The 27,349-nt window shown below is 40.6% G+C and overlaps 1 protein-coding gene across 4 annotated transcripts in view; it reads left to right on the forward strand.

Moving 5' to 3' along the window:
• Positions 1–27,349, forward strand: part of akap9 (A kinase (PRKA) anchor protein 9) — a 64,023-nt gene that overhangs the window by 15,465 nt on the left and 21,209 nt on the right. For 3 of the 4 annotated variants that reach the window (XM_071499398.1, XM_071499401.1, XM_071499400.1), the window contains 18 exons: positions 84–2,960; positions 4,413–4,496; positions 6,214–6,361; positions 6,590–6,660; positions 6,742–6,859; positions 7,109–7,206; positions 7,296–7,389; positions 7,873–8,107; positions 9,963–10,023; positions 10,952–11,299; positions 11,817–12,095; positions 13,908–14,047; positions 14,346–14,557; positions 16,832–17,064; positions 22,293–22,455; positions 24,813–24,907; positions 25,719–25,836; positions 26,896–26,934. In XM_071499398.1, coding sequence (XP_071355499.1) covers positions 84–2,960; positions 4,413–4,496; positions 6,214–6,361; positions 6,590–6,660; positions 6,742–6,859; positions 7,109–7,206; positions 7,296–7,389; positions 7,873–8,107; positions 9,963–10,023; positions 10,952–11,299; positions 11,817–12,095; positions 13,908–14,047; positions 14,346–14,557; positions 16,832–17,064; positions 22,293–22,455; positions 24,813–24,907; positions 25,719–25,836; positions 26,896–26,934 — 5,413 coding nt within the window. The remainder of the gene's footprint in view (positions 1–83; positions 2,961–4,412; positions 4,497–6,213; positions 6,362–6,589; positions 6,661–6,741; positions 6,860–7,108; positions 7,207–7,295; positions 7,390–7,872; positions 8,108–9,962; positions 10,024–10,951; positions 11,300–11,816; positions 12,096–13,907; positions 14,048–14,345; positions 14,558–16,831; positions 17,065–22,292; positions 22,456–24,812; positions 24,908–25,718; positions 25,837–26,895; positions 26,935–27,349) is intronic. The other variant, XM_071499399.1, reaches the window with a different exon arrangement.

Consider the following 27,349-nt stretch of genomic DNA (forward strand, 5'->3'; position numbering starts at 1 on the left):
AGATCATTAGTAGGTATATTTTAGACATTTATTCGAGTGGTTACACTCTATGTTCTCAATGTTACCTTTTGTTTTTGTTGCAGTCAGGGAGAAGGTCAGAGGAGTCATTTACACAAAGGATAAACAAAAAGGACCTGCTGATTGCTGAACAAGAAAAAGTCATTGTGAGTCAGGAGCAGTCGCTGACAGAGTTAAGAACAGCAGAGCAATCTCTAGCACAAACACTGAAAGAGAAAAGTCAGTTCATTTCAGAGCAAACTGCAATAATCACAGAACATGATAGGTCATTGACCCTCCTCAGAGAGGAACTTGCTAATGTTGGAAGGACTACAGATGAGAATGTTATCCACCCTTCAGATGAGAAAGACCTGATGATAGCGGAGCAAGAGAGAGTCATTTCAGAACGGGACTGCTCTCTTACACAGCTCGAGGATGAGCTTGAGTCATCTGAAAAACGCCTGCGCGACCTCCAGCAGCGAATGGCTGCAAAAGAATCAGAGCTTGAAAGGTGCCTGGATGATTTGGAAAGCACTAAGTCTGACTTAGAAAGCTCTAAAAGTGAAATGGAAAGTTGTAAATTACAACTGGAGAAAGAGAGACAAGAGTTAGAAAGCTGCAAGGGTGAACTTGCAACCTCCAGGCAGAAAGAGCGAATGTCCTCTAATGAAATCATGCAGCTCATGGGCACGGTAGAGGACCTGCAGAAACGCTGTCACCAGGGCAGCCTGTCTGAGAGTGACACCATCCAAAAAATGCAGGAAGAGACTTTGAGGAAGCTTGAACTTCTCAGGGCAGAGCTGGATGAGATGTACGGCCAGCAGATTGTCCAGATGAAGCAGGAGCTTAATTTGCAACATGCAGCGAAAGTAGAGCAAATGATTCAGCAACATAGTGTTGAGCTTGAGCTTCTAAAAGCACAACTGTCTCAAAGCTCCACTGTTAGCACTGTTGAGGTGGACACTCTCAATGCTAAGATTAAGGACCTTCAGGAGACATTAGAGCAATCCCAAGCAATGCACGATAAAACCATACATGAGCTAAGCCAAGTCGCGCAGGAAAAGTTGAACCTGCAGGTTAAGGTTGAGGAGCTTCTGCAAGATCTTCGTTCTGCTAAAGAAAAAGTGGAGCTGGTCTCCCACAGTCTTATCTCTCAGGAAAACCAACAAGGTGAACTGCAGCGCCTCCAGAAGATGACTGAGAATCTGAAGAGTGAATTGGCTGCTGCTCAGGAAGCTGCACAAGAGGCAGAAACAAAACACGAATCAGAAGTAACCAATTACAAGATCAAGTTGGAGATGCTAGAAAGGGAGAAAGATGCTGTGCTGGACCGCATGGCTGAGTCACAGGAAGCAGAGCTGGAACGACTGAGGACTCAGCTTCTGTTTAGCCACGAGGAAGAACTCACCCTTCTGCGGGAAGAATTGCAAAGGGAGAGCTTCCTGAACACAGAAAACCTTCTCAACGAAGCTGCTATCAAACACGAGAGAGCATTGGACGAACTGCGTGTTAGTTATGAGGAAGAACTACATTTGTTACGAGGAGAGAAGGCGAGTTTTACTGAGGAACGAGATGAGCTTTTGCACCAGATTCTTGGCCTGAAAGAAGATCTAAACCTAGCTTTGCACAGCTCCAAAGCAGACGAGCTTGTCCTGCAGCTCCAAGAGCTTCAGGTGGAGCTCGAGGAACTTAGAAAGGGAGGAGAAGAACGGGGTAGAATGGAAAACGAAATTAAGGCATTGCGAAAGAAGACAGAAGCACTCGAAAAACAGACAAAAGAGAAAGAACAGTGTTGGGAGAACCAATGCAAAGAGCAGGAATTAGAAAAGAAGACGTTGATAGAATCTAATAACACTTTAAAAGGAGAATTAGACTCAAAAATTATGACCATTGAGACAGTCACAGCAGAGAAGAATCAAATACAGCAACAAGTGGATGGGCTTAGAGAGGAAATTGAAAAGCAGAAGAATACTTTCTCTTTTGCGGAAAAGAATTTTGAGGTGAATTATCAGGAGTTGAAGGAGGAGTACATGTGTCTCATGAAAGTGAAGACACAGTTAGAAGAGAGGACACTGAAGGAGACGCTGGAGTTTGAGGCGAAAATTTCCAGCCTTCAGTCGCAGATTCGGGAGCTGGAGGAGAGCAGCACAGAGATCAACATGGAGGACACAAATACAGATACTAAAGCTTTGATAGAAAAAGATACTACTGAGCTAATGGAGAAACTTAATGTTACTTTGAGTGAGAAGGAAAGCTTGGCTGGGAGGCTGTCTGAAGTTACAGAGCAACTGATGTTCGCAGAGAGCAAAGTGGGACAGCTGGAAGGAGAGCTGTTGGAAGTGAGAGAAGAAAACGCAAAGGTCAACGCCCAAAATGAAGGCTTGGGGAAAGAACTGGAAAAGAAACAGGAGATTATGAGAGAGCAGATGAGGGGGCAGGATGCCCAGAGAAAAGCTAAGTTCCAGAGGGAAGAACAAGCTGTTGAGCCAGTTTGTTCTTTTGAGGATCATCACCCTCAGATTCAATCTCTGCAAGAGGAGATAAAGGCTCTCCAGTCCCTCTTACGGACAGCTGAAGCCGAGAGAGACAGCATCAGGCAGACCCTGGAGCTCCAGAGGCTTTCACAGGCTCCATCTCCAGCAGCAGTCCAGTCCTCGGGGGAGGGACCTGTTGAAGGACGATCCTCCCCGCAAAAGTCCACAGCCTCAGGGTCAAGCAGGCGCAAGAGACGGCAGAGGTTGAAGCAGGAGCGCAAACTGGCCATTTCTCTGTCAGACAGCAGAGAAGAAAGACAAAGGGAGGAGGAAGAGGAGGCAGTGGCAGAGGAAGAGAGAGCTACAAGTGCCGCAGAGCAGGAGATGCAGCCTCAGATGGAGAGCCAGGTTATGTCATGTTCACAGGAGAGGGCCAGTAAGAAGGACTCCACTGATGGGTACCAGGGAGACGGAGACCACAACAAACGGGTAGGCACCCACACGCATCTACTGCACCACTCTTCACTAAAAACGGCCGCACTGCATTTTCTGTCTGATGAAATTATATGTTTGATTGATTCAAGGGCTTTTCCAAAAACTGTGCTTGTCAGAAGAAAGCGCTGTTCAAATTGCATGTATCACATTCACAGTTAATGCAGTGATGTCTGGTATTGTTATTAGCCTCATCAGAAATGTGTGCACTGCATTCACAGCCACACCAAGCTTTAACACTGAAAGAGAATATGACTGAGGCATTTCAGCACTGACATGTTTTCTCTCTAGTGACAAACAGTCATGATTGCAAATTGCCTGAGCGTCTGCAGGCTTGCTCTCAAAGGTAGCACTGAGCAGCACAGACACACAGACCGGTGTGTTAATAGATGGCCATATTTTTAAGTTCGTGCACACCATTCAGTGGCATAAAGTAGAGCTATTGTGCAGAGAATAATGCTCAAGAGAAAATGTACACGCAGTCCAGCCTGCATACAAGTGTCAAGACTATCGATATTCTGCTCATTGCTACTTTTAGAGGGGCACCATGCAATGTGTATGCTCTGCTTTTGTTTGATGCTGCTCGTCCTCAGTCTGACTCTAATGTTGTTTTTTTAAAAGGAAAATAATCACCCTCAATCTTCTGTTAGCTTTGAATCGTTGCCGTTGTGTAGAAATGTGTACATTCTAGTTTCTTTCCATCCTGCAGGGAGTGAAGGGTTTGAGGTGAGAAGCCATTTTACCCCAGTCACTTCTGTGTCTGTGTCTCAGTTACACCAAGCAAAAGATAGTTTACAGTGTCTGTCTGCCATTTCACATCTGTGGTTCATATTGTTTTTGTCACGTCCTGGGTTGGAGCACTGCACATGGTCCAGGATCTTATTGTCTTTGACCAAAAACACCTAAAATGCAATTGTTGAAGTCTTTAAAATGATTGAAACATTTGCCTTTGCTGCGTAGTAGCATGGGAAAATGACATTTTATTAGATACAACTTTGATGTTGCGTGTAAGACGTTCTACATTTGCACAGTCAACACCAGAACTTAAAGCAGGTGTTTTTTAAATGAGGTTCTGTGTATAGTCACACACACACACACACACACACACACACACACACACACACACACACACACACACACACTGACTAACTTCAAGCAAAGCTGATACGAGGGCTTTATAAACAACACTCTAGAGTAATTCTTCCTGGTGAAACAGAATTGAAATAAAGGTAAAATAGAAAAAAATATAGCAGATAGTTTTAATAACAATTTGACTTCTTCACTTACTATATAGTGACTGTCCCTCTCAGGAAGTGATCCATAATGGCACATCCTGTCTTTCTGTCCATTGATGTCATATTTGTCTGCATTTGTGCTGGGACAAGATTTCAGACAGTTTAAAAAAAAAAAAAAAAAACTACAATATTTTTCCTCTGCTTGCTTATTTAGGTGAGCAGACATGGGATGGGCGGCCACCACATGGATCCAGTCGTGTGTCATGGAGCAGAGGAAGAAAGAGACACCACTGAGCATGTAAATGCCACTTAAGCTCACATCCTGCCCTTTGCTTTGCAGTGTCAGAAGTTGCTTTGATGCAGCACATCATACAGTATAAAGGTCGATAAATACAATGGGCCTCATGTGATAACAGTTTTGTGTCCTTATCCTGAATCTCTCTTATTATTTGTGAGGTCTTCACAAAAGTGTTTTCTTTTTCTTAACTGTGCTAATTTGTCAGAAAATGCTCATTTCAGCCTGATCAAGAGGATGTGTACTTGTGAGATTTGATCGTTTGCATTATCACTGTCCCCAAATTGCTAAATAAGGTTACTTGCTCTGCTTGGTTTGTGAACAAATCACACAAATTAGAGCACAAAAAAAAGAACAACTGAACTGTCCTGAGGTCACAAATCAACAGAGGAAAACAGCAACTTGAGCAGTGTCACCAGTTATATTAGAGGGCTGAGCTGCACTGTGACAGAAATGAAGGAGCAAAGCAGTCCATGACATTACACTGTGGGTGCAATGGATGATCCTCGACAGCGCCCTGAGACTGTCGTCAGAGTGAGAGAAATTTCCTTGCAACTACTGCACCGTATAAGTTGCTGTGCTAAAATATGACGATGAAATCTAGAAACCATCTGAAGCCTCACAGCAAAATGACATGGTGAACACAATAATTATTTGACCATAAGTTTATATTATCAATGTATTTTATTGTAGTGTATTCCCATTTGATATTAAACTCCAAATGAATTAATATTTTGACAATTCGTCCTAAGACAAGTATTTTTCCCTCAGTGGAGACAGGGAGAGTATCTGTACATGACTCGAAAAACAGGTTTGGAATATCTTGTCCTCATGAAAAAGCTAGGCACGTAAAAACTGCAAATTGCCACAAGTTGTCTTTAATCACTCAATGTGCCACTTAAAAACAAAAGTAGTGTAAGAGTTTGTAAGAGGAAGTCCTGCACAGGGGCCAATAAATGCAGCATGTTTATTCTAGGTTGTAGTAGTCGGGGTTATGTTCCTCAGCAAACTTGTATGATTTTCACCATTGAAGTATTTCACTTTTTGTTGTTGGTGTGCGTGTAGCAGCAGCACATCACAACACAGCTGCAACCTGTTTGTTACCTGCATGTTTTCGAGCAGCAGCATCTGAGTGGTCACAGCTTTGAAAAGCCTCTCGTCCGTGCACCATCAGATGTAGCACGGATGGGGATATTGTATCATAACAAAGCAGTTTAAATACAGCCTAATTAAAATGTAGAGGGCACTTTAAAAGCATGTGACATCAAAGGTACCAGAATTGTAATTTCATAATTGCGTAACCCTGACAAATCTGTGCTAATGCATAATGCATAATTAGAGAGAGAGGCTTCGATGTGCGCCTTTTGTTCTCGTTTACAGAAGTAATAATAGCAGATCTCTCATCCTGGAGACAGATGGCTCGTGCCACTGCTCTGTCGTAGACACAGGATTATGTTATTTAATCATTTAGCTCTTCTGATTAGCAAATGGAGGTGCCATGCTGCATATTTGAACTTGTAATCAATTATCAGTGATGTGTAAAACTCGTCAATCTCTAGCTTTCTCTTTTTCCCATTCAGAGTTGTCTTGTTGACCACTTTTAGGAATATTAAGACAAATGCTCAAATATATAAAAGCACATTATATACATTGAAAATCGTGTGCCCATGTGCATTACTACAACTCTGTTAATGTGATGGTATCTTCTTCCTGTGGTAAGGGTGAGTGCAGGCTGCAGATGGAGGCCCAGCGCATCAGCCTGTCGCAGATCCATGCTGCCCAGCTCGAGCTGCTGCAGGAGGAGACGGACGCCCGCACTTACTCTCTGGAGCTGAAACGGCAAAAGCGGAAAGATCATGGTGACCTGGGTGAGCCGATGTGTAGTTGTTTGCCTTTGTGTGTATCTGTGTTTGTGGCAAAGCAGTGGTCCCCTCAGGAGCTTTGATCCATCATTCATGAGGGATCAAAAGGGAACAGGATTTTGGTTGGCTGATATATCAACTGTTTGTGCTTTGTTATAGGTGTATGTGTGTCTTTGTCAATGAAACATTGAGAACATTTGAAATTAAATCTGTCTTAATTTTACATTTTTACAGATGAGCCAAAAACCTTCAAATATCAGAACATGTTACAAGCTGTGTCAGAAGAATGCAGTGAGATCATTCTGGTAACTATTGAACTCAGATTTTCTGAATTTCATTCACATGTTTTTCTACATTACCATAACATGCAACCATGTCTCTTTCAGTCTTTCCGAAAGATGTTTGGTGAAGATGTGTTGGAGAGTGTTGATGTGGGCCAGCTGCCTCCTTCAGAGGAAAGACTAGAAACTAGTGAATCCACCTCCATTGTACTGGAGGCCAGAGGTACATTTTTAAAAACAGTTTTAAGAACTAAAAATTAAAAAAATAAGCATTGCAGATACTAAAACCTGTGTTCCAGGTGAATGTCTGTATATGTTCTTTATATTTGTATCCAACTCTGCATATTCAAAACCCAGCAACACATTTGTACGTAATCAAATAAAAAAAAAAAAAAAAAAAAAAAAAATCTAACATGAGGTTAATTAAAATTTCATGTAATCTAATAACGCTCATTGCTTCTTCTTATTGTAGAGCTGTACAGAAATCTTCAGCAGGTGAGGGAGAGGATTGAGCAGGAACATCAGCAACTGTCACAGCTCCAGGCTCTGCTGAAAGCTGATGGGAACAAGGTGAAATATGTTGATTGAGTCTATTTAACGAACAGATAGGATGGAAGTGTGTTAACAGAGAAACACTAACCAATCTGTCGTTGTCCTAGATGATGGAATTGCAGGTGGCGTACGATGAACTGAAGAGCAGCAGTGAGAAGCAGATCTCTGACCTAGGTGTGCATATTGCCAACTTAAGCAAAGGTAAACCTGGAGTTAAACTCACTCATGAAAATTTAAAAGCAAATAAGTTAAACGCGAGGGTCAAGTCACTGAGCGAAAACACAGATATGTTAGTTGAATATTCTGTGGCATCCTTTCTGTTGCACACTAACAGTTCCTGGTTTTCAGCCACAACTCATCCAGCATTATTTACTCAAATGGTAATTAAGACTTTAATGACAGTGTTAAAACATTTCACACCCTGCATGTGCATATACTGTAAAACATATACCTGTAAATAGCAAATATCTGTTAACTTGTTAATTAGTTTTAAAAGGGTTTAAAAAGGTTTTTGTTGTTGTTGTATTGTGGCTTTTATTTGTTTCTTTCATTGCTCTCTGCGCCCTGATGTCTTACTATATGTAGATGTGACCTTTTGCCACTGCAGAGGCGCATTTTCCCCAGAAGGAACATTCAAGTTTCATCTTACAGGGTCTGATCTTCATTTCACTCTGTATCGGTTAGATTCAGAGGAGCGGACTGGAGCACCATCTACCTCCCTAACCATGGAATTACAGAGGCTGAAGTTGGAGGCTCAGGAGAAGCAGCTGCAGCTGGAGGAGAGTCACAGGCAAGAGATGGAGCATCTCAGAGCTCACTACCAGCAGCAGGCCACAGAGACCGAGGAGCGATACGCCACGGAGCTCTTCATGCTGCAGCAGCGGCTGCAGGAGGTCACAGGCTCTCAGACCCACTACAGGTGATGCCATAGACCTAGCCAAGTGCCTTTGTACAGCAAACACTCCTTACGCAGATAATGATTGGGGACAAAATTTTGATGAATGAAATGTTAACTACAAGAAACATAAAAGGTGACATTTTCAAACATAAAAACGTTTAAAACTCGACTTGTTTCACATTTGAGTTTCAAAATTCTCATCTCTGTGATGTTATGATGCAAGAGAATATACCTTTATATTTGTTCCAGTATATCCAACGAATATCCACTGGTTCCTCTCAGGCATGAGAGCTGTTTACAAAGAGACAATAGTGATCTGATAAATTTTGTAAATAATTTAGTTTGACTTTCTCTTTCTCTCCCATTTTCAGTTTTCTTTGATTAAGAAAAAGTTGTCTCAATAGTTGTTCACTTGATTGATTTCTACAGTCCATGTGTCAGAGGAGTATGAGCTGACTGAGCTACATGATCTCCTCCAGATAACTTCTAATGCAAGCTGGTCTGCACATCCTGTGTAGCACGTGGAAGCTCCCTGACCCAGTTACATTGACAACAACTAATGAAATATTCACTAGGCTGTTTAAAGCCTTATTCATGCCTTTTGTTAGCCCACTAACCTATAAAAGTACCTTTCAGCCATTTCAGATGGCTTCCTGGCAAGTGATCCTTGAAGCACAGTAGTGCTGGAAAGCAGACGAGATGAATGAAACATCATGAAGCACTCAGTAGGAAACTGATTTAGTTTCTTGATGAACCTCAGGTTCACACTGAAATGGAAAAAGTATCAGGTATTTGCTGTCAGGTGCAAAGATATATAAAGATATGTAAAGATCTTCATGTATAGTCTGTAGTATAAACACGTGTATCACCCATGGTTTAGTACACAGGATATATTCCTCTTAGAACAGTAAATTACACAGAATAAGAGGTAATTTTTTACTATAAACCACTCATATCTCTGACATACTAGTTGTTAACTTCTATTCTGTAAACTATATTACTGAGGGTGTGCTCTTCCTTGTGGCTGCTGAGGAGTCCCACTATTACAATGAAAACGGAGATGCTGCTGCCCTCTGCTGTTTGATTTTGTGAAACACTTATTACAGTGGTTTTCTTAAAACCTTGTTTGCAGCCAAACCCTGGCTGTGTTCAAGAAAAAGATTCTCAGGCATACAGTAAAAAGTGGAATCTAATCACATATATCCAGATACGCTATATGCACTGTATTATGTAATATTCATGTCCACATACATGGGTTTTGGAGTCTTGGTTGGACAAAATAAGGAACTTGAAAATGCTACTTTGGATTTAGGAAATTATAAAGGGAAATGTTTCTCTTTTTTAATATACGTGTTAACCCATTAATCAACACATTAATTGATAATGGAAATAATCATTAGCTGCAGCCATGACTTCAGTTTGTATTTACTTAAAACATTTTTTGAATTTCAATATTGTTTTATATATAATATGTTTTGTTGTTGTTTCTAAGCCCAATTTAAAATCAAATGGCATCACAGAGAAATATTGAGACTTAAATGCTCATAGTTGGAAAGCATGTGAGTTTTGGGTTTTGCACTTGACTTGTATGAAAGTAAGTGGGATAGTCTCCTTTGTCATATTACTGTAGAATTTTTTGGTAATGACAGTCCAGGATGCATTTATGGTTAGTAATACCGGAACCAGTGTCCCTTGTGAGCTTCAGGGTCCTTATAGATGCAGAATTTATATTAATTCTTGCCTGTAACATAGTAATAAAACAAGTCTGGATAAATATTTTTTGAAGAGAATGAAGAAAGGAGAATCTGTATCAAACATTTAAACTTATATGAGATCTGCAGAACAATTCATTTTGACATTGCGTTTTGTCTTTCAGCCTGTCCGCAGTTCCGGAGTCCAGCTCTGAGAGGACGGAGGAGCACAGCAAGGAACTAAAGGTTTGGTTCCTACATTTTACCCTCATCTAAATCTCCCATGTCACATGCATCACATCTAACTATGAGCTTAAATGTGTACATGCATTAAGGCGCTATGACAGTAAGGGTGGATGGGAGGGGGCAGTTGCAGCCTTTAGGCTAAAACATGTCCTGAATCCCCAGCTTTGCTCCAGAAGCAGCATCGTGAGCAGACCTATATCTCACGATTAAAAGGGTTGGATGTTATATAACCCGGCACTTCAGCGTCTTACTCAGGAACCAAGCGGACTTACTCTAGTCTTGGCGGCTGCATGAAAGGAGGATTCTGTCTTGCGTGAAGGAACTGCACTGTGTTTAGGCCATCCCTCACTCACATCACACCAACTCCCATCCTCTCTTAGTGTGTCATTCTCACTCCCTCCAACCTCAGAACTCCACAGCTCATGTGTTTGAGGCTCTGACATCCTCATGCCGAGATCAGAGAGGAAGACAGTGGAAGATTGAGAGACGCTCAGGAGGAGCAAGAACCGGAGCGGAACTGAAAAAACTGGGCATGACATTAAGACATTATATGTTTGGGTTGGAAATGTTAAGCTTGAGGCGAGTGGTAGGGAAGAAGCTGAGTGACTGTGAAACAGACGAGACAGGGATTCATCATGAGACAGAGCAGTAGTGTCTTAGGGGAAAATGTAGCTGTAATGTAATGCAAGACATCTCTTTTTTGCTTTATCATCCCTGGGGTCAGAGAGAACAAAATGGTGTATTTATCAGTGGTCAAAGGGAGGGTGGGTTTTGGCTACAGTAAAGATGTTTATTTCAGGAACAGTCTTGAGGAACTTTTATTGTCCATAACTTCATATCTTGTTATCCACTTCATTTTAAAACACTCCACTTCAATTTTTGTAACTCTTCCTCCCCTCCTCTTCTCTGCTTTCTACACTCTTCACAGGAGCTGGATGAGGAGGAATTATCAGAGGCAGGTGGGGAGCTGCGCTGGTCTACCAGGTCTGCAGGCCTGACGGCACAGCTGCAGGCACTGAGGAAAGCGCTCTATCACAAGTATCTCCAAGAAGTGGCTGCACTCAAAGAACAGCACAGCAGCGAGCTGAGGAGACTCAGAGAGGAAAGGGAGCAGGAGAGGAAAACAGAGGAGCGCCAGAAAGGGAGAGGAGAGAAAGAGCAAGATCTCAACGGTATCATCGGCGCTGGAAGCTCCACTGAGAGCCTCGGGGCTGCCGGGCAGGTCGTGCTGGAAGAGAAACAACTCCTGGAGAGAGTAGAGGAGGAAGTTGCCAAAGTAGGTGGCCATGCATTTTGTATTTTCATGCATCTGTCATGTGCAGCCAGTATCAATAAAACTGTAGTCAGTAGATAGTTGTATTTTTTTATTCATATGAAACAAACAGGAGAAAAATCAGTAATCACTTAAGACATTTTATTAAATGATAATTCACTGGTTCTTGCTTCTCAAATTTCATGAATATTTCCTGCTGACTTGTGTGATAGTAAACTGAATATCTGTGGGTGCTGGACTGTAGAGTTGACAAAACAAAACATCTAAAGATGTCATATGGGCTTTGGGAAGTTTCATTTTCACTTTTTCTCACGTTTTATTGACCAAACAGTTAATTAACAAAATAATCGGTAGAGTAATTGATAATGAAACTAATCACCACAGCCCTAATTATGGCACAAACCTAAAAGGTGACACAAAGAGAAAAGAAGACCCAAAGAGTTATTCTGAAAAATATGAAATGTCCCACATCATACAGAGGCTTAAAAAAATATATCTTTGTTTCTGTGTGTTCTGACAGGCCATAGTTCAGATGTCAGTGGAGTTTGCACAGCAGACTGAGCTGGCCCGAATCAGCAAGCGTGCCTGCCAGGCGAGCACCTCCATGCAGACCCAGCCGAATGAGGAGGAGGTGGAGGAGAGGGAGAACGAGGAGCGGACTCCCAAAGCTTCTCTCACCCTGGGCGCCTGGCGGGAGGAGGTGGAGAGGGAGAGGCTGGAAAGGGAGCTGGAGGAGAGGAACACCGAGATCCGAAAGCTAAAAGAGGAGCTGCGGAAACCTGAAACAGCACCTGAGCAGGTCAGTGTCGCTAATGTGATGATTTACTTTCACTGCCCTTCAAAAACAAATACAAAAAAATTTTATTCATTTCATCTGGGAGAAGTCATCACTGCTGTGTCAGTGATTTTTAGATGCACTGTCAGTGCAGTGAGGTGCTGCATCGATTGGACTGAATCTATATACTGTATCATTCATAATGTTGTTTTTCTCTGCCTTTTACCTGCTCACTGTGACTTTGTGTCCATATACTGCAGTCAGCTCTGCTATACTTACCTTTATACAATAAAGTGAGGGACTAACATGCATTGAAACAGTTAATTTAATAATCACACATGACCATAACCAGTTTTAGAGGAAAAATAGTTTCTCAGTATCAAAAAAAGAATATATCAGATTCTAGATCATGTACAGTTTCATCATCTTTCTACTCCATGTGCCCTGGTTTCCTCATGTTGATTTAGGTTTCTTTTTTTCAAAGCACTGCTCGTTCCTCGAAGAGCTAATCCCAGGGCCTGTTAGCCTTTCACTAACCATTTATTGCATGATTAGGCTTTAACTGTGTGAAAGCAGTGACTGTCAGGTTCAGTGTTCTTTGTCAGATCAGTTGCTCCAACACACTCTTGGTGGTGATTTAGATTCATGGTTATTTAGTAAAAGTTCTTAGGATCCTGTTACTGGTTTAGATTAATTTTAATGAGTCACTGGCATGTCTTCTTTTGTCCCAGCTGAGATGTTTACATGCTCTATGTTATTCTCTCCTAAATTCTCCTGACTGATCTCAAACAAGCCCGACCGGACATCCAGTCAAAGTGATCATTGTGGAGTTGATCCACAGAAAATAAGAAGGTTGATAAAGGTGATTTAGAAGGCCAGAAGGATCTGTTGTTAAGACAACTCCAGCATAAAGCTTTTATTTTGGACAAACCTTCTCAAATGTAAAAAAAAATACGGATGAAGTCGGTCTAGATTATAAATTCTGAGAGTGAAGTTTTGCCTCACAATTTCACAAAACAAACTAAGTTGGTAATGATGAGCCTAAGGATGAATAATCAATAATCGATTATTTGGTGTTACAGTTCATGAATGCTCCATGGCTTTGTATCCACCTCTATGCACTCTATGCATAATTGCATTACTATTTTGCCCAATTTGTTTTCTTCTTGTTTTAGTTGGTTGGTCAATATACTTTTTGATTTCAATACCACAGTCATGTAAATTTGAATCTGGTAAAATACACAATTTTTACTTTGTAGCATATTAAAGAAATACATGCAATATAAAAAAACAAATTTAACTGTAATGCAGTTTACCACAAACCACACACTTGAAGGATCACTCCAGACAAGTCAGTCCTGTCAAGTCTGCAGTACTGAATGTTGTCTATTAGAAAACTATAGTGTATAAATGTCATTGAAAACATGTGTCCTTATATCTGGCTGAAAAACATGTTCTTTGGTTGAAACCAGTGCCAGTCTCGCTCATCTGCAGTCTCTGCACAGTGGTTGTGTCTGTGAGAGAAGCAGAGCTGCATTTCTGCCGTTTCCCCAGGAGGTGGAGTCACTGTGTCTCAGGTGCACCTGTTGCCATAGCAGCACAAAGATAGCAGTGTTTCTCTTGGCTCCAAGGGGGTTAGAAGTGCGTCTTTGTGTGTTTGTGTGCTTGTAAAGGGGCTGTGTGTTAACGTGTGCCGTATTTGAATTCACTTTTACTAATGGTCGCACATTCAGCCACACTGCCCACTGCTGTGGAGAGTTTTCAGAGGTCTGTTTATCCAACTGCAACTTTGCGATGACGGGGCTGCTGTCTGTGTTCTCTCTCCTGCCTGTCCAGGCTATTAAGAAGAGAGAAGATGATCAGGGGGAAGATGAGGAAGAGGAAGATCCAGGCGGGCCGGGAACAAAGCAGGCTTATGAACACAAATCATCCTCATCACAGCATGATGGAGAGTCCACCGATAAGGACACTGAAAGGTAGTGTTGCATTCATCCTGCTCTCTAATCTGCTAATAATCAAATCAGCATTTGTGCCCATAGAAAAGTTGTTCCTTTATGATAATCCGCTTCATGTTTCTTTGTTTTATTTTTGTACATAAATCAGAAAAGATTAATGCTGATTGAAGCCAAAGTAGGCTCAGTTTTTACTGTGTTACAAATGACTTGTTACTGTAACCTCAAGCCATTCTATTAGCCAACTGACATTCCCTTTCTAATTACACTTGAGATATTTAATCGCAGTTGGTACTAACTACATGTTTTCTCTTGTTTTCAGAAACCTGTTGCGTAAGGCCAACGAGAAGCTTAGTCAGGTGCTGATTGATGTCCTGAAGACAACTGCAGCAGCAGAGGAAACTATGGGCCTCCACATGCAAAGTCTGCGTGATGCTTCCGGTGAAGGTCAGCAGGCTGCACTGCCCCACTCCACCTCACAGAGAGCAACCTGCCAAGGGGTCAACACTCAGCCCGTCAGGCCTTATACTGCAGGCAAGTATCACAAAGGTTTAGAAATAGTTTAGGTAAATGCTGATCTCCTCATACCAGCAACAGATTCAAAAGTCCATCTGTAAATAGAGAGTGCTCAGTTTGAACATTGTGCTACAGTTGTTTGTGGGTTAGAGTTGTTGTTTAGCAAAGAAAACATCAGAAAGAACAGTATAAATTTTACAAAGTGTAATTATGCATATTCTTAGTGTACAAAATCTCAGTATTGGACTTTAAAAATATTGCTGTGCTCTGCAGTTCCACGATTGCATCTGCACTACATAAGGATCCAGGGCCATCATCGGACTGGGATCCCAAATCCACTTTATGAAATATAATAGAGCGGATCTTAGAATCAGTTTGCATTTATTAAGTAAAAAAAAAAAACATCTGCAAACTAAGTACTACAGATTAATTTATTATTATTTAAACCACATTTATTGGGGTGTTTAAATTTGTTTTAACTTGGACTTAGAGAGTTCAGTTTCAACTGTGATTTGTGAAACTCACAACAAAGTATGACACATTGACAGCATCAAAGTCACAGCCAGAGTGTTGTTAGTAGCAGTGACTCCTCTGTTGTTAATGTTGTCTAGTGCAATGGAGCGAAGTGGCCACCATGGCAACATGATCAACAAAGAGTTAACCCTCTTCTCTTTTTTCATTTAGCCTAAAGTTTTTAGTTCAGTTTCTATATTGATATAGAATGCATACACAAAGACAATGTGATCACATAATGTACAAATTGCTGCAAGGACAGTTAGTCCTTTAATTCATATCTCAGATATAAATATCATGTTTGCTTGCAGCCTGAATGGTTCATTGTAAGTGAATGTGGTGACTCCATGGCAGCAAGAGACAACAAAGTCTCATGATAACAGTACAATCCTAATCCTCTGACAAAACCGTACCTGGTGATTAATTGACCAACCTATCATTCAGCTCTTTCTTTTTAAAAGTAAAATAGTAAAATCTAAATTTAGAAAATGTGTCAACACTATGTGCTCAGCTTCATTCTGATCTTAACTATGTCTGTGCTCTGTTTCAATGCTTTCTGTTACTTATAATACAGTATTACAGATATCTAGATATAAATTGAAAATTGGTTTAAAAAAAAAAAAAAAAAAAAAAAAAAAAACAGTTGTCCCAGTCACCATATGGTCACCTAGGTGGATGGTTGCAGCTGATCTTATCACGTGCTTGCAGGCAAATTATGGTTGGTGCTTGTGAAATTACATACCTGCGTGAGGATTTGTATGTGCAACGAATGCAGCTGTTTATCAGGGTTTGTATGTAAATAATTTTTAAATTAGGTTAAGTAGCAATGTTCCAGTAAAATACACAAAAGCACCACTTACAGAGGGGCAATTATATCCAAGCATCATGCCACAGAACTGCACATCTCAGATAGACAACAGTACTGTGCTCTATATAAGTTATTGCATGTGACCGTAGAGATTGAACCATAAAGTTTGGCCCATACTGCCGCCTCGTGTTGTCATGATATTCCTCTACAAATGTGAACATGAAGTTACAAAGTGAAGTAACTGAATGTGAATGATAGCACAGTAGCTTAAAGGCAGTTGTATGAGTGTAGTGTTCCAATTTGGCCTGTACGATGTATGCACCTACTTCCATGCTATAGTTTTATTTTCAGTACTTCAAGTCATCAGCATAAACCACACAGCACTCGCATCTTTATGCCTCTGTGCTGGTGACAGCCGTGACCAGAGGCATTATGTTTACATCCGTACGTCCCATTCTTGTAAATGTGATGTATCAGGAACGCCTTGAGGGAATTTTTTCAAATTTGGTACAAATGTTCACTTGGACTCGAGGATGAACTAAAGAGATGTTGGTGGTCAAAGGTCAAGGTCACACTTACCTCACAAAATATGGCCATAATTTAAGAATTCATATGCTAATTCTGACAAAATACACTTCCCTCAAAGTCTTCACCATATATCTGGACAAACATGGATGTAAACTGCAACTTAACTGGTTGTGGGAGGAATACAATCATTAGGCGGTAATTCTAGTTGAAGGTTGCATTTGTCCTACACAAAGTTTTTTTTTTTTTACTGTTTAACTTAAAATAGCTTAACATTTAGTATTTCCAGCAATATTTTACATGGTTGTATAGGTGATACCTTCACAGTACCTTGTTTTATCTATCTAATCAACTTATAAGCCATAAAATATCTGAGTGGAGTACTGCGTTAAACCTCAGCTCTGTGTGTGATGCATTTCTGCTCTATGTTCCTCTGGTCACACCAGGTCCCACTGCAGAAAGCTGGAAGGGCGGTGAAACCAGCGCACACGATGTGAGGTCGTGGTCTGGGGAGACAGAGGCCGACGGGTGTCTGGAGGTATCCCAACAGATGATGGACAGCCTGCTGTTGGGGGCGGGGACACAGTTAGAGAACGAGGAATATCTAATGGGCATCAGCAGCCGACTCCAAACAGCTCTGGAGAAGATGCTAATGGCCATCTCTGACAGCACTAACCAGGTACAAACCAAACATTGTTGGCCGTGTGGTCTGGGATTAGAGTTTGTGTTAGTCTGCTCCCATTCACAGCACCGACTGGTTAGCTCACCTCATATACTTGCCTTAATGCAAATGGCTATGAACTATGAAATATCATATAAACTGAGCATGGGTTATCCTGGTCCCAGAGCTCTGAATCACTGCTCACATGTCAGATTTGTTTAGTGATTCAATCAATAAAATGTAAATATGCATTAATTCTAACACAATTGTGAACTAAATTAATGTAAGTTAAGGAACATGAATGAAGGTTATCTTAGCTTAGCATATAGAATAGAACAGGGAAAGAAACAGATATCCTGGCTCCGTCCAAAGGTAAAGAAATACACTTAAACACACCTAAAGCTCCCTGGTGAACACATTATATTTTGTTTTTTAAAACTGTTCAAAAGTGTAGAAACTACAGTTCACCAAATCTTGGCTAAGCAGCCAGCCCTATGGATCTTCTTATCAAATCCTCTTTGATTAAGCATAACTCCCAAAATGTCAAACTATTCCTTTAAAAAAACTAATATTGCTCATTTTAACTTAGAAAAGTTTCCTGATTCATATAGATTTGATAATATAATATATTAAGCCAGACATCTGAAGCCACCTTTATATACTTGACACATTTTTAATACTCATCTCTACAGGCTGTTAAGGTTCAATACCTGTACCTAGTTTACCCCTGGTCAGGTGAAGTGGATTATGGCAAGTTGAGGTTTCAGAGGAATTCATCATGAACAGTCCTGTGTGTTTGTGTGTTTGTGTCTAAATAATAACCAATAAACAGAAAGCTCTGGTGACACATTTAGCTTTTGTCAAAACATTTAAATGACCGTACGCAACACTGTTAACCCTCTCTGTGGGTTTCTAAGCCTGTTCATGGAGGTATAATGGGGATGATGTTGCACAAATGTGGCAACAACAAAGTTGGCCTGTCTAGAATTCACACACAAAGGAGCTGCCTCATTCCCAGTGGTTGCCTGTAGATACGAGCAGTATTTACACTGTTCTTTTGTTAAGCTGACCAGCCTATCGTCGTCCAGTGGGACAGAGCAACTCCACCCCCCCTCAGGCCGTCTGTGTAGCAGTGTCAGGCCACAGAGACGGGGGCCAGCTTAACTAGGCCATTGAATGTGTTACTGTAACTGACTGCACGGCGCATCTTCCCGTTGGCTGAAATTCACGCGTTATTCACGCTGAGATGGGCTTTATCTTGGTGATCTAAAAATAGCTTTAAAGAAATTTCAGCCTGAGTAACACAACATCATTTCCCCTGCATCCATCCACACTACAAAATGCATGCTCTATTCTGTTGAATCATTTCACATATTTTGGGTTTTTAAAGAGTAAATTCACCAGATTGTGACTACAATAAACCCACACTTGTGGTTTCTTTTGCCTTAGATGATAATCAAACTAGTTGATTTTGTCAATTTGTCATTTTTAGAATTATTACATAATATAGCTGCAGTTCATTTACTATGTATATTTTGACATCCGAGTCACAGTCAAGTTTTTGTGTTACTAAAGAATAGTGATGAAATGATAAGTTGATTAAATGGCAACAGCTTTGATTATTGAGTCATTGTTTTCTGTAGAATTTATTTTTAACAAAAAATAATTGTTTTATTATGTAAACGAGAAATGGTTTTCAAACTCTTCTGAGACAGTAGACTGGATATCTTTGAGTTTTGGACAGTTGGATGGATAAAACAAGACATTTATATATGACAACATGAGTTCTGGGAAAATATTTCTTAACAGATTAATGAACAAAATAATGAGCAGCCTCAGTAAGGACGATATAGATATACAAGCTGCTTACATACACCATTTACATCTCATCCAAGTATACACAATTAACAGCACAATAAACTTGTAACCAACAAAGCCTTTAATGGTTTACTCAATGATTTTCTTGTTGCCATCGATCCAGTGTACATTAGTCTTTCAGGGAGCCGTGCTGGATCATCATGTCTGGGCTGTGAAGCTGCGTCGTGAACAGAGATTGATGTATCAAGCCGGACAGGAATGTTAAGTGTCTTTGTTGAACTCCTGCTGTAAATAATTTGCTCGGGGAAGGTGTTTACTCACTCATCTCACGCCTCCCATTATCTACCGGTGAGACATCTCAGTGAGACGTAGAAATTGTTCATGTGCAGCGAGTTATGACGGCTGACATGCCAAACAGAGACAGTAGGTGGGACCAAGAGACCGAATGTCAGAACACCTTAATTACTTCTTTTTATGGCTATACAGAGAGGGAATCCGGTTTGACCACTTTTTGTGGAAAGGGTGTGTATTGTCTGTGGTTATTTGTATCTATGGGGAGGGTGAGTGAGATCTATTTGCAAATCTACCTGGCCCCTCAGGATTGAAGCCACGCCTGCTTCCCTCCCACTTTTGCTGAACAGTATTCTGCTGTGTGCGATCAGTATAGGAAGTGTTCCTGACTGAGTAGGGAAAGCTGCCCTGGAAGTCTGGGATTTCATCTTTTTTTTTTAAAAGCACATGGGTAGATGGAGGAAATGTGAGTGTAACAGAGTGACATAAGTAAACCTCGGCTGACAGGAGAGCTATCCGGCATCAGTGAGTAATGTGGTGTGAGCGAGAGGCATGTGTGGAGAGGGAATGACAGTCCAAGAAGGAAGTAAGGAGGAAAGAGTGAGCGGCTGTCATTTCACCCTCGGTCGGCTGCCGCTTGGACTAAACAATTAAAAGGGGCCTCTGGGAGGCTTCCCTGCAGGTCGGGGTTGCTACGGTGGCATAGTATTGTTAATGAATCTCCAGAGAGAGAGAGAGAGAGCAGAGAGAGAGAGAGAGAGCTGGAGCAACTGCGGGGGAGTGAGGTTTACAGAGCGGCATGATATGCTTTTACTCTGAAGAAAGAAGGTCAGAAATAACATCAAGTCTTCAAAGAGGACATGAAGAGGAGAAATGCTTGCCTTTGTGTTTACATACCTTCTGTGGTTATGTTCAGGAATGCCCTTTAAGCTGCTGTACAAAGCTATGGCTTCCACCTGCTGACGAGGATGACACTTTTTGGAAGGCCTATAAAAATTCTCACCGTTGCCGGATGATTTTCTGTCTCAATATTTACCTGGAACTTGTTCTACCTCAACTAGGCAGCATGTGATTGACGTGAATGTCACCCCCTCCAAATGTTGTTTACTCTTCTTGCGTGTGTGGCAAACACATAGAAACTGTTGCCTGGAGCTATCCACAACGTCCTCTCACTGCTTCATTCCCCACTGGACTTTATTGTCATTTGCGGTTGCACAGCTCAGCCTGTCGGATCATGGCAAATTGAAAGGTCTTTTGATGATTCCAGAAAAACAGCTCCAACGTAACAAAACAAGGTTGGAAGTTCTCCCTTCATTCATCCATCCTTTACCATGGATTCCTACCGCTCTTACTGGAACTCGAGAAGGGAGAGCAGCATATGGGTGGAGGGGGAGGATCAGGATGTGTATGAGGTGGAATCTCGTGTACCCCTTCCCCGACCTTTCCCAATCTGCAGCACCTTGAACGAGAGGAATGCTGTGGTGGTGCAGACACAGATCTCGCATGTCAATCACAGGACTAATGGTCACTTGCTTAAGGTTATCTCCAAAATCTCCCTGCCCACTCCTCCTTATACAGTAAGTTTTTCACCTTTAACCCACATCTGTACAGTTTTTAAATTATACATATTGAGTAGGTTCATGCAGTTTTAAACAGTCTCTACATTCAGGACATGCACTGTTGATTAATATCTTATAGGCAAATTTCTTCACAGCCTGTTTATGTAGCTCAGGTCTACAAATGCAGATGTGATGCAAGTTAAATGCCTTTCTTAAGCAGGCACACAGCAGTTCTTTCTGTGCTGCTTTTGAATCAGTAGGTGAAAGATTATATGACTTCTATGTGGCAGGGTCACTTTACCACTTCCTGCTTCCCGTAATATTACAATAAGACCTTTGCTCAGGGAGATATGGAAATCTATGGAAAGTAACTGTGAAATGAATGTGGCCACGCTGGAGGTAAATTGCATAATGACGACTTTATGGCAGTTCCTCAAGGAAAAGATGCTTTCTGTCACCTGACCAGACATTTAACATAGAAACGTGATCATTATCTCAGTGTATTTCTCACATTTGCATACACCTTGTTTTGTTATTGACTTTTGTACAAGTTTCCTCTTTTGCGCAATGTAAGTAATGCACATATGTTGGGTAAAAACAGATTGCAGTAAAAACATTGCACATTATACATAAAGACAATTAACTATGTTGTCAAGCCATTTGCAAAAGTGGTATATTCTTAAAGGTGACAACAAAATGCAAAATGGGAGTAAATTAAAAATAGCTTGCTTAATGTCATTTATCAATTTGCTTTTTGTCTGGAAAACCTTTAAGTGAATCAAACTGTTATTGAGCTAAAATCTGCCTCTTTTATTAAGTAGACGAAATCAAAGTTTCCAAAATGGGCTGGAAGATTTACTTGAAATCAATATCTACTGTATGTATATATAGAATATCACAATATGGCAAATGTATACAGAATCACATGATGTTGACAGCAAAAACTAATTTCAGAATTATTTATTTCTGAAAACATAAACGTGTAGAACAATAACATGATATGATCATGTCATCACATGATCATCATCATCAGCAGGTAAGTGCAGCTGTATTCTTCAGTACCACTGCAAACAATGGATTTCATAATTAGCCCTTTCACATGATAAATGGATATCTTGTTTGTCATGGGATAATCCAGGGATTTAATATGTCGCTTCCATAACGTTGTAGAATTAGCAAGAGACAGATTTGAAAAGAAGGGTGAAAACTGAAGCAGCAGCGACTAGACATCCTGACTTGTAGATCCTATTATTATGGGTCAAACTCAAAAATTATTACATTTTCCACTTCCATTATTGCAATTTGATAGTATCTCTGATTAGCTTTCCTGCCTCCTAAATGCCCACTTCTTTTTAACTCTAACCCCAGTTTGTAATTCAAGCTTTCTGCTGTCTCAAACCCATTATAACTCTGATGACACCATCAGCCACCAAAGTAGTTCTGCTTATGACAAGCAAACTGATCTTCATTTGTGAAAATAAAGCGATTAACATTAAAAACATCAGAAATTAATGTTTGCTAAGATTATTTAATGCATAAACCAGTCATTCCTTCCAAACACCATCTCTTTCCTCTCAGCTTGAACATGCCCGGATGACCCAGACCGAGCTGATGCAGGAGTCCTTCCGCCACAACCAGGAGATGAGTGAGCTGCTGCAGAAGCAGGAGGAGCTGCAGGAGAGAGTGTCAGAGGAGGCCCGGGCACGGGAGCAGCTGGCTCTGGAGCTTCATCGCGCTGAGGGTAAATGTTGTTTTGTTTTTTTTTTAAACATGAAAAACTGTCTGTATTGGTCCATTTTTACAAAATCGGATCAGCATGAAATGAGTCGCATCTTAATTTGATATAAATGTTGAAGGGTTTTTATGTGCTCCAGGAGGCTTAGCACCAGCTTTCAGTGTTTACGGGCCCTCTCAAAGACATTTCCTTCAAAGCAGTCACTCTCTTTATGAGAGGAAATGCAATTTCACTCACAATTTCTCTGGGCCTACTGATTTGTGATCTAAGAGTGATTACAGAAAACAGAGCACGCTGCACTAGTGAGCATAAGGAACTGAAGTGAAAATACATGTGTGCATGTGTTTGGGGGGGTGGGGGGTGTTGTTACTGGGAGTGAGGGGATCAGCTGTTTGAAAGGGAGAGTGAAGGAGCGTGAGACCATCTGTGGTGAGAAATCGACAAATGGTAATCAGTGTTTGTGAGCCTGTCTCTGGTTTGTGTTTGAACAATTGATTGTATCTGCATGACATCTAAATAACTGTGTATGGCAGTGAATGTATTTATGTGGGAATCGATCCTCAAGCCAATGACAGTAGGATGTTTTTTTTTTTTGCAACTTGAGAACAGTTTAAGTGCAGTGACAGATTTTTTCGGGGAGGGGGGGCAGCTAACTCGCTGTCACATCCATGTCAGAGACAGCTGGTCCATGAGGGTCAACTGTTTCAACCACATCCCCTCTCACACACACTAAACCCAGCCGACTGGGCTGTTTTCAAGTCCCCTTCAGTAAGTGTAATGTCCAGCCGTCATTTTTGGACACACTGAACAGTGGTGAGTTTATAGCTATTTCTAATATGATATTGTCTTTTACTTGAGTAGGATCCTGTTACGATGCTTGTTTTATGGATATCCAACAGAGCTGCTGAAGAATAGCAAATATTTACCATCATAGAAAAGCTTTACAATTTTATAGGTCTGACAATCAAAGAGGGAGACCATAAAGAGATTAAGGCTGCAACAATAATCCTTATTAGTTAATTTGCTGATTATTTTCCTGATTATTCATTTAGTCTACAAAATGTTTAAAAATGTGGACAAATTTATTGTAGAAGTAAAACCTGAAGTTTTAAGAAGTTGATACTAGAAAATATTTGATGTGTTTATTTGCACCTAAAAACAATTTTCAAAATAGTTGCTGCCACACAGCAAAGAGTTACAGAGCAGCTGTTCCTATCGGGTCACATGCCATGTTTCTTCTTCATTAACTCTGAGGGAGTGTTTTAGTGTCTCGTGGACATCTACTTTGGTAAATGTCAATGAATTGAAAGACAAATATTTCTTCTTCTATTGTGTGGATGAAACACGCAGGTAAATGCTCAGGGTGTGGCCTTTTCAAACTGGTTTTGAGTTGAGTGACAGGATGATGTGATGGTTGATGGGGCGTCTAATATATCAGTGAATGCGAAGCCTGTCTTTGAACCAGGGAAAAGGTTAAGTTAGCTGGCTGTAATGTCATGATGATGTGTTTTTGTAGAGTGAGGAGAACTCTCTGTGTTTATTCAGCCAGTAATCATGTGCATCTGATGGCTGTGTATCGTGGAGGGATCCCTCCTTAAGCAAACTTTACACACAGCTTCGGTTCCTGCTCACGTCTGAAATAAAATGATCCGCAGAAAACACAGGTGACATTTACCATCTGTCTGTCTCAGTTTTAGGTCAGATAAAGAGCTCTTTGAGGCCGCATGAGCCACAAACAGGCAGAATCAGGACAGAAAATACATAAATTTGACCTTAGCGCTGGCCTCATTTGACACCAAAGTTACAGTTACAGTAAATAAATAAATATTTTCTGACCAGTCTGCTAGTGTGTGAATACCTCCTCTGCTGTATCTATGAACTTAATGCCCTCCTGGTGCATAATGCTTGCTGACCTGTGACAGAGCAGTACAGTAATCATAGAGCTTTGCATTGTGTTTACAGCTCAGTCTTACACTTCATGTCAAGCAAAATGGGTCAGACATGTTCATCTCTGCATTTGTATGCATGTTTGTGGGCCTGGGTGTGTTTCTATGTTTTTGTTTGCCTTTGTATTGTTGGTAACCTTGGATTTTGTATCCCACTGTTAAGTGCTCATTCATTTGGATGGCTGCCTTGTGTGTGTGTGTGTGTGTGTGTGTGTGTGTGTGTGTGTGTGTGTGTGTGTGTGTGTGTGTGTGTGTGTGTCTGTGACGGAAGCTTGACAACAAGAATCAACAAATTCTCAAACTAATTCTCCTGTTGAGTGATCGCAGGATTGGGATAAAACAAAAGATGAAAGAGGGAAATTTCAAGTATTTCAGCATCGTTTCTAACCATCCTCCTCTCACTTTATCCACCTTCAGGTTTGATTGATGGCTACACGGGTGAACGGGCTGCATTGGAGGAGCAGTTGCGTCAGAAGGAAGAGCTCCAGCTGAGCCTCGAGCAAGAGCTGCAGGTGAGGCATTCCAGCTGCAGAGAGGAGGAAAAAAAATTTTTTTTTTTTTTTTTTTCAATGAGATGGCACATGACTATGTAAAGAGTAGATTTCCGTATTTTGCCTCTGGCATGGCATAGTAGTGACTCTGCCAGAAGCAAAAGCATAAAATGTGAGGCATTAGATAGTGTTGATTCTCTTGAGAGTCATATTCATGTATGATCACGTCCAGGTGATATTATTATGCAGTATTCTTCTTTCAGCAAATCTCATTAAAAGGCCCAAACCAACAATAATTTGACAGACAGGCATTTTCCATGTAGCTAAAATCAAATATATTTTTTTTCCATTCTCCATTGTAATACATTAAAAACACAGCCACTCTCTTGCACTGGGTGACATGTTCCTTCACTACCATGAACATGGGTGTTGAAGTTTATTTTGAGTCAAGCCTACATACACCATACTGTTGCTGTCAATGTCACTAGTGCACCAAATCCACCACTGAAAATAGTCCCAATAAATGCCAAGTTTATCTTTTGAGTAAAATGTTTTTAAAAAATTACAGTCTTCTGCTCATAAGAATATATACTGTACATATACATTATAGTTTATGACTAATTTTAAAGATTTACGTCTTCAGTAGTCCTTTGGGCTTAAAGACACAGACAGGGTTGGAAATTACTGAACTAACACAAAATTGGTTCTGGTCTGGTTTTTTGTGGGATTTGTTGATGAGAAGAAAAATATGGAATAGCATCACCCTTATCCTTTACGTAACTACATTTATTTAAATTTAATTTCTCCTGTCCTCTTACCTTTTTCCCTGCAGGTTACAAGTAGCCGGCTGCACGAGTTGGAGCAGGAGAGGCTTCAGATGCAGGAGGAGCGGGAGCTGCTGGCACGGCAACAGGACGCTATGAGGGAGAACGCGGGGCCCCGTGAGCTTCGTACGTATCCCAGAACTCTCTTACCAAAGGCGGGAAGAAATAGACATGCATTTTTAAATAAACTACAGTACTCAGAAGTTGTTATTATCCTTACATATGAAAGGAAAATATTTGGAAATCTAAGTTATTCAACATGGTCTGAACATTGAGTGTAGGTGTAAATTTTTTTGGTGTGTAGACATCATTGTCTACGCACCTGTTTTTCTTTTTGTCAAGCAAAAAGAAAAACAGAGTAAATGAATCTCAGCTCCTTTGTCTAAAGTAAGTAAGGTCAAAGTTGCTCTTGTAAACTGAAACAAAAACCATCCTTTGAATTACTTGCCATGGCTTGATTTGACGTGAATCAATAACCAGAGTCAGCTGCTTGTCGTATAGCAGTTGTCAATGTTTTAGACCCTCTTTCAAAGCACTGTATACATCATATTTACAGTATACAATTCCTAGATCTGCAATTATACTGGTTTCAGCGAAAGATCTAAAGCTTATTTAAAGGTGCACAACACTCATTTTGATGTCTTCTGTAGTTGTGTTGCTGTGTCCTTATGAAAGTGATTTAAAAAAGTTTATGAGTATGAGATAACTGCGCAGCAATATCAGTGACAGATTTAAAGACCAAGGGTCAAAAAGTCAATACAATTTTTATTTTGTTGAATCTTTTTTTTCAATGTAACAATACTGAGCTAACTCTTTGGGTTTATCTACATTTCTTAAACTCTTGTGACACAAGTCATAAATTTACAGGTACTTTCCAAGAAGTGCTCCGGAAACATCAAGTTTGATAACAGTATCTGCTAATTTTGCACTATATAACCCCTGTATTATCAAAAAGGTATCCCATGAGTTCATTCACTTATTAAATGGTGAGTAATCTGTATTTAAGGGTATAAACCAGATTGGGCTACTTCAGAAACCTTTTCCTTTCACAGCATCCTTTCTGCAGCCTTAACCTACTATGAGACAGACAGAAAAGCACTGCCAGTCTGTCTTCACCTTTCTTTCTCCTGTTCATGACAAAAACAAGAGCATGTTAAACTCCTGTGCTTTCTTATTCTCCTGTAGGCCTAGTTGAAGCTGCATTGGTTGCAGCACCTGAAGCAGGTGTGTCCTCTTTGAGCATGGCTCAGTCATATCTATATGTTCTTTTAATTGTCTACTGTAGCTGAGTGACAGTGTATCTAACCCTAATCCAACAACTCACCAACAAAGCTTGGAGCTTGCTTGCTATGGGCTCACAAACTCACTCAGTTCAATCACTAACCTTTGCTTCGGCTTTTCATTTTGATTGATTTTGTCCTGGTTTGTCATTTTTAATGTCTTGGAGTCAGTGTTAGCCCTCATTTTAGCATGATGAAATGAAAGTAATCTTCAGACATTTATATGTAGTCATTATTTCCTAATTGTCAACCATCTTCACTCTGAATTGAGGTATCGTTATGAATATTTTAGGTCTGTAGATGCTGTGTTTACAGTATTTGTTTGAGTGAGATGATTGACCGTTCAGGAAGTCCTTCTC

This window comes from Trachinotus anak, unplaced genomic scaffold (assembly GCF_046630095.1).
Source record: "Trachinotus anak isolate AG129_WGS33_773 ecotype Australia unplaced genomic scaffold, CSIRO_AGI_Tana_v1 ptg000016l, whole genome shotgun sequence".
Lineage (NCBI taxonomy): Eukaryota > Metazoa > Chordata > Actinopteri > Carangiformes > Carangidae > Trachinotus > Trachinotus anak.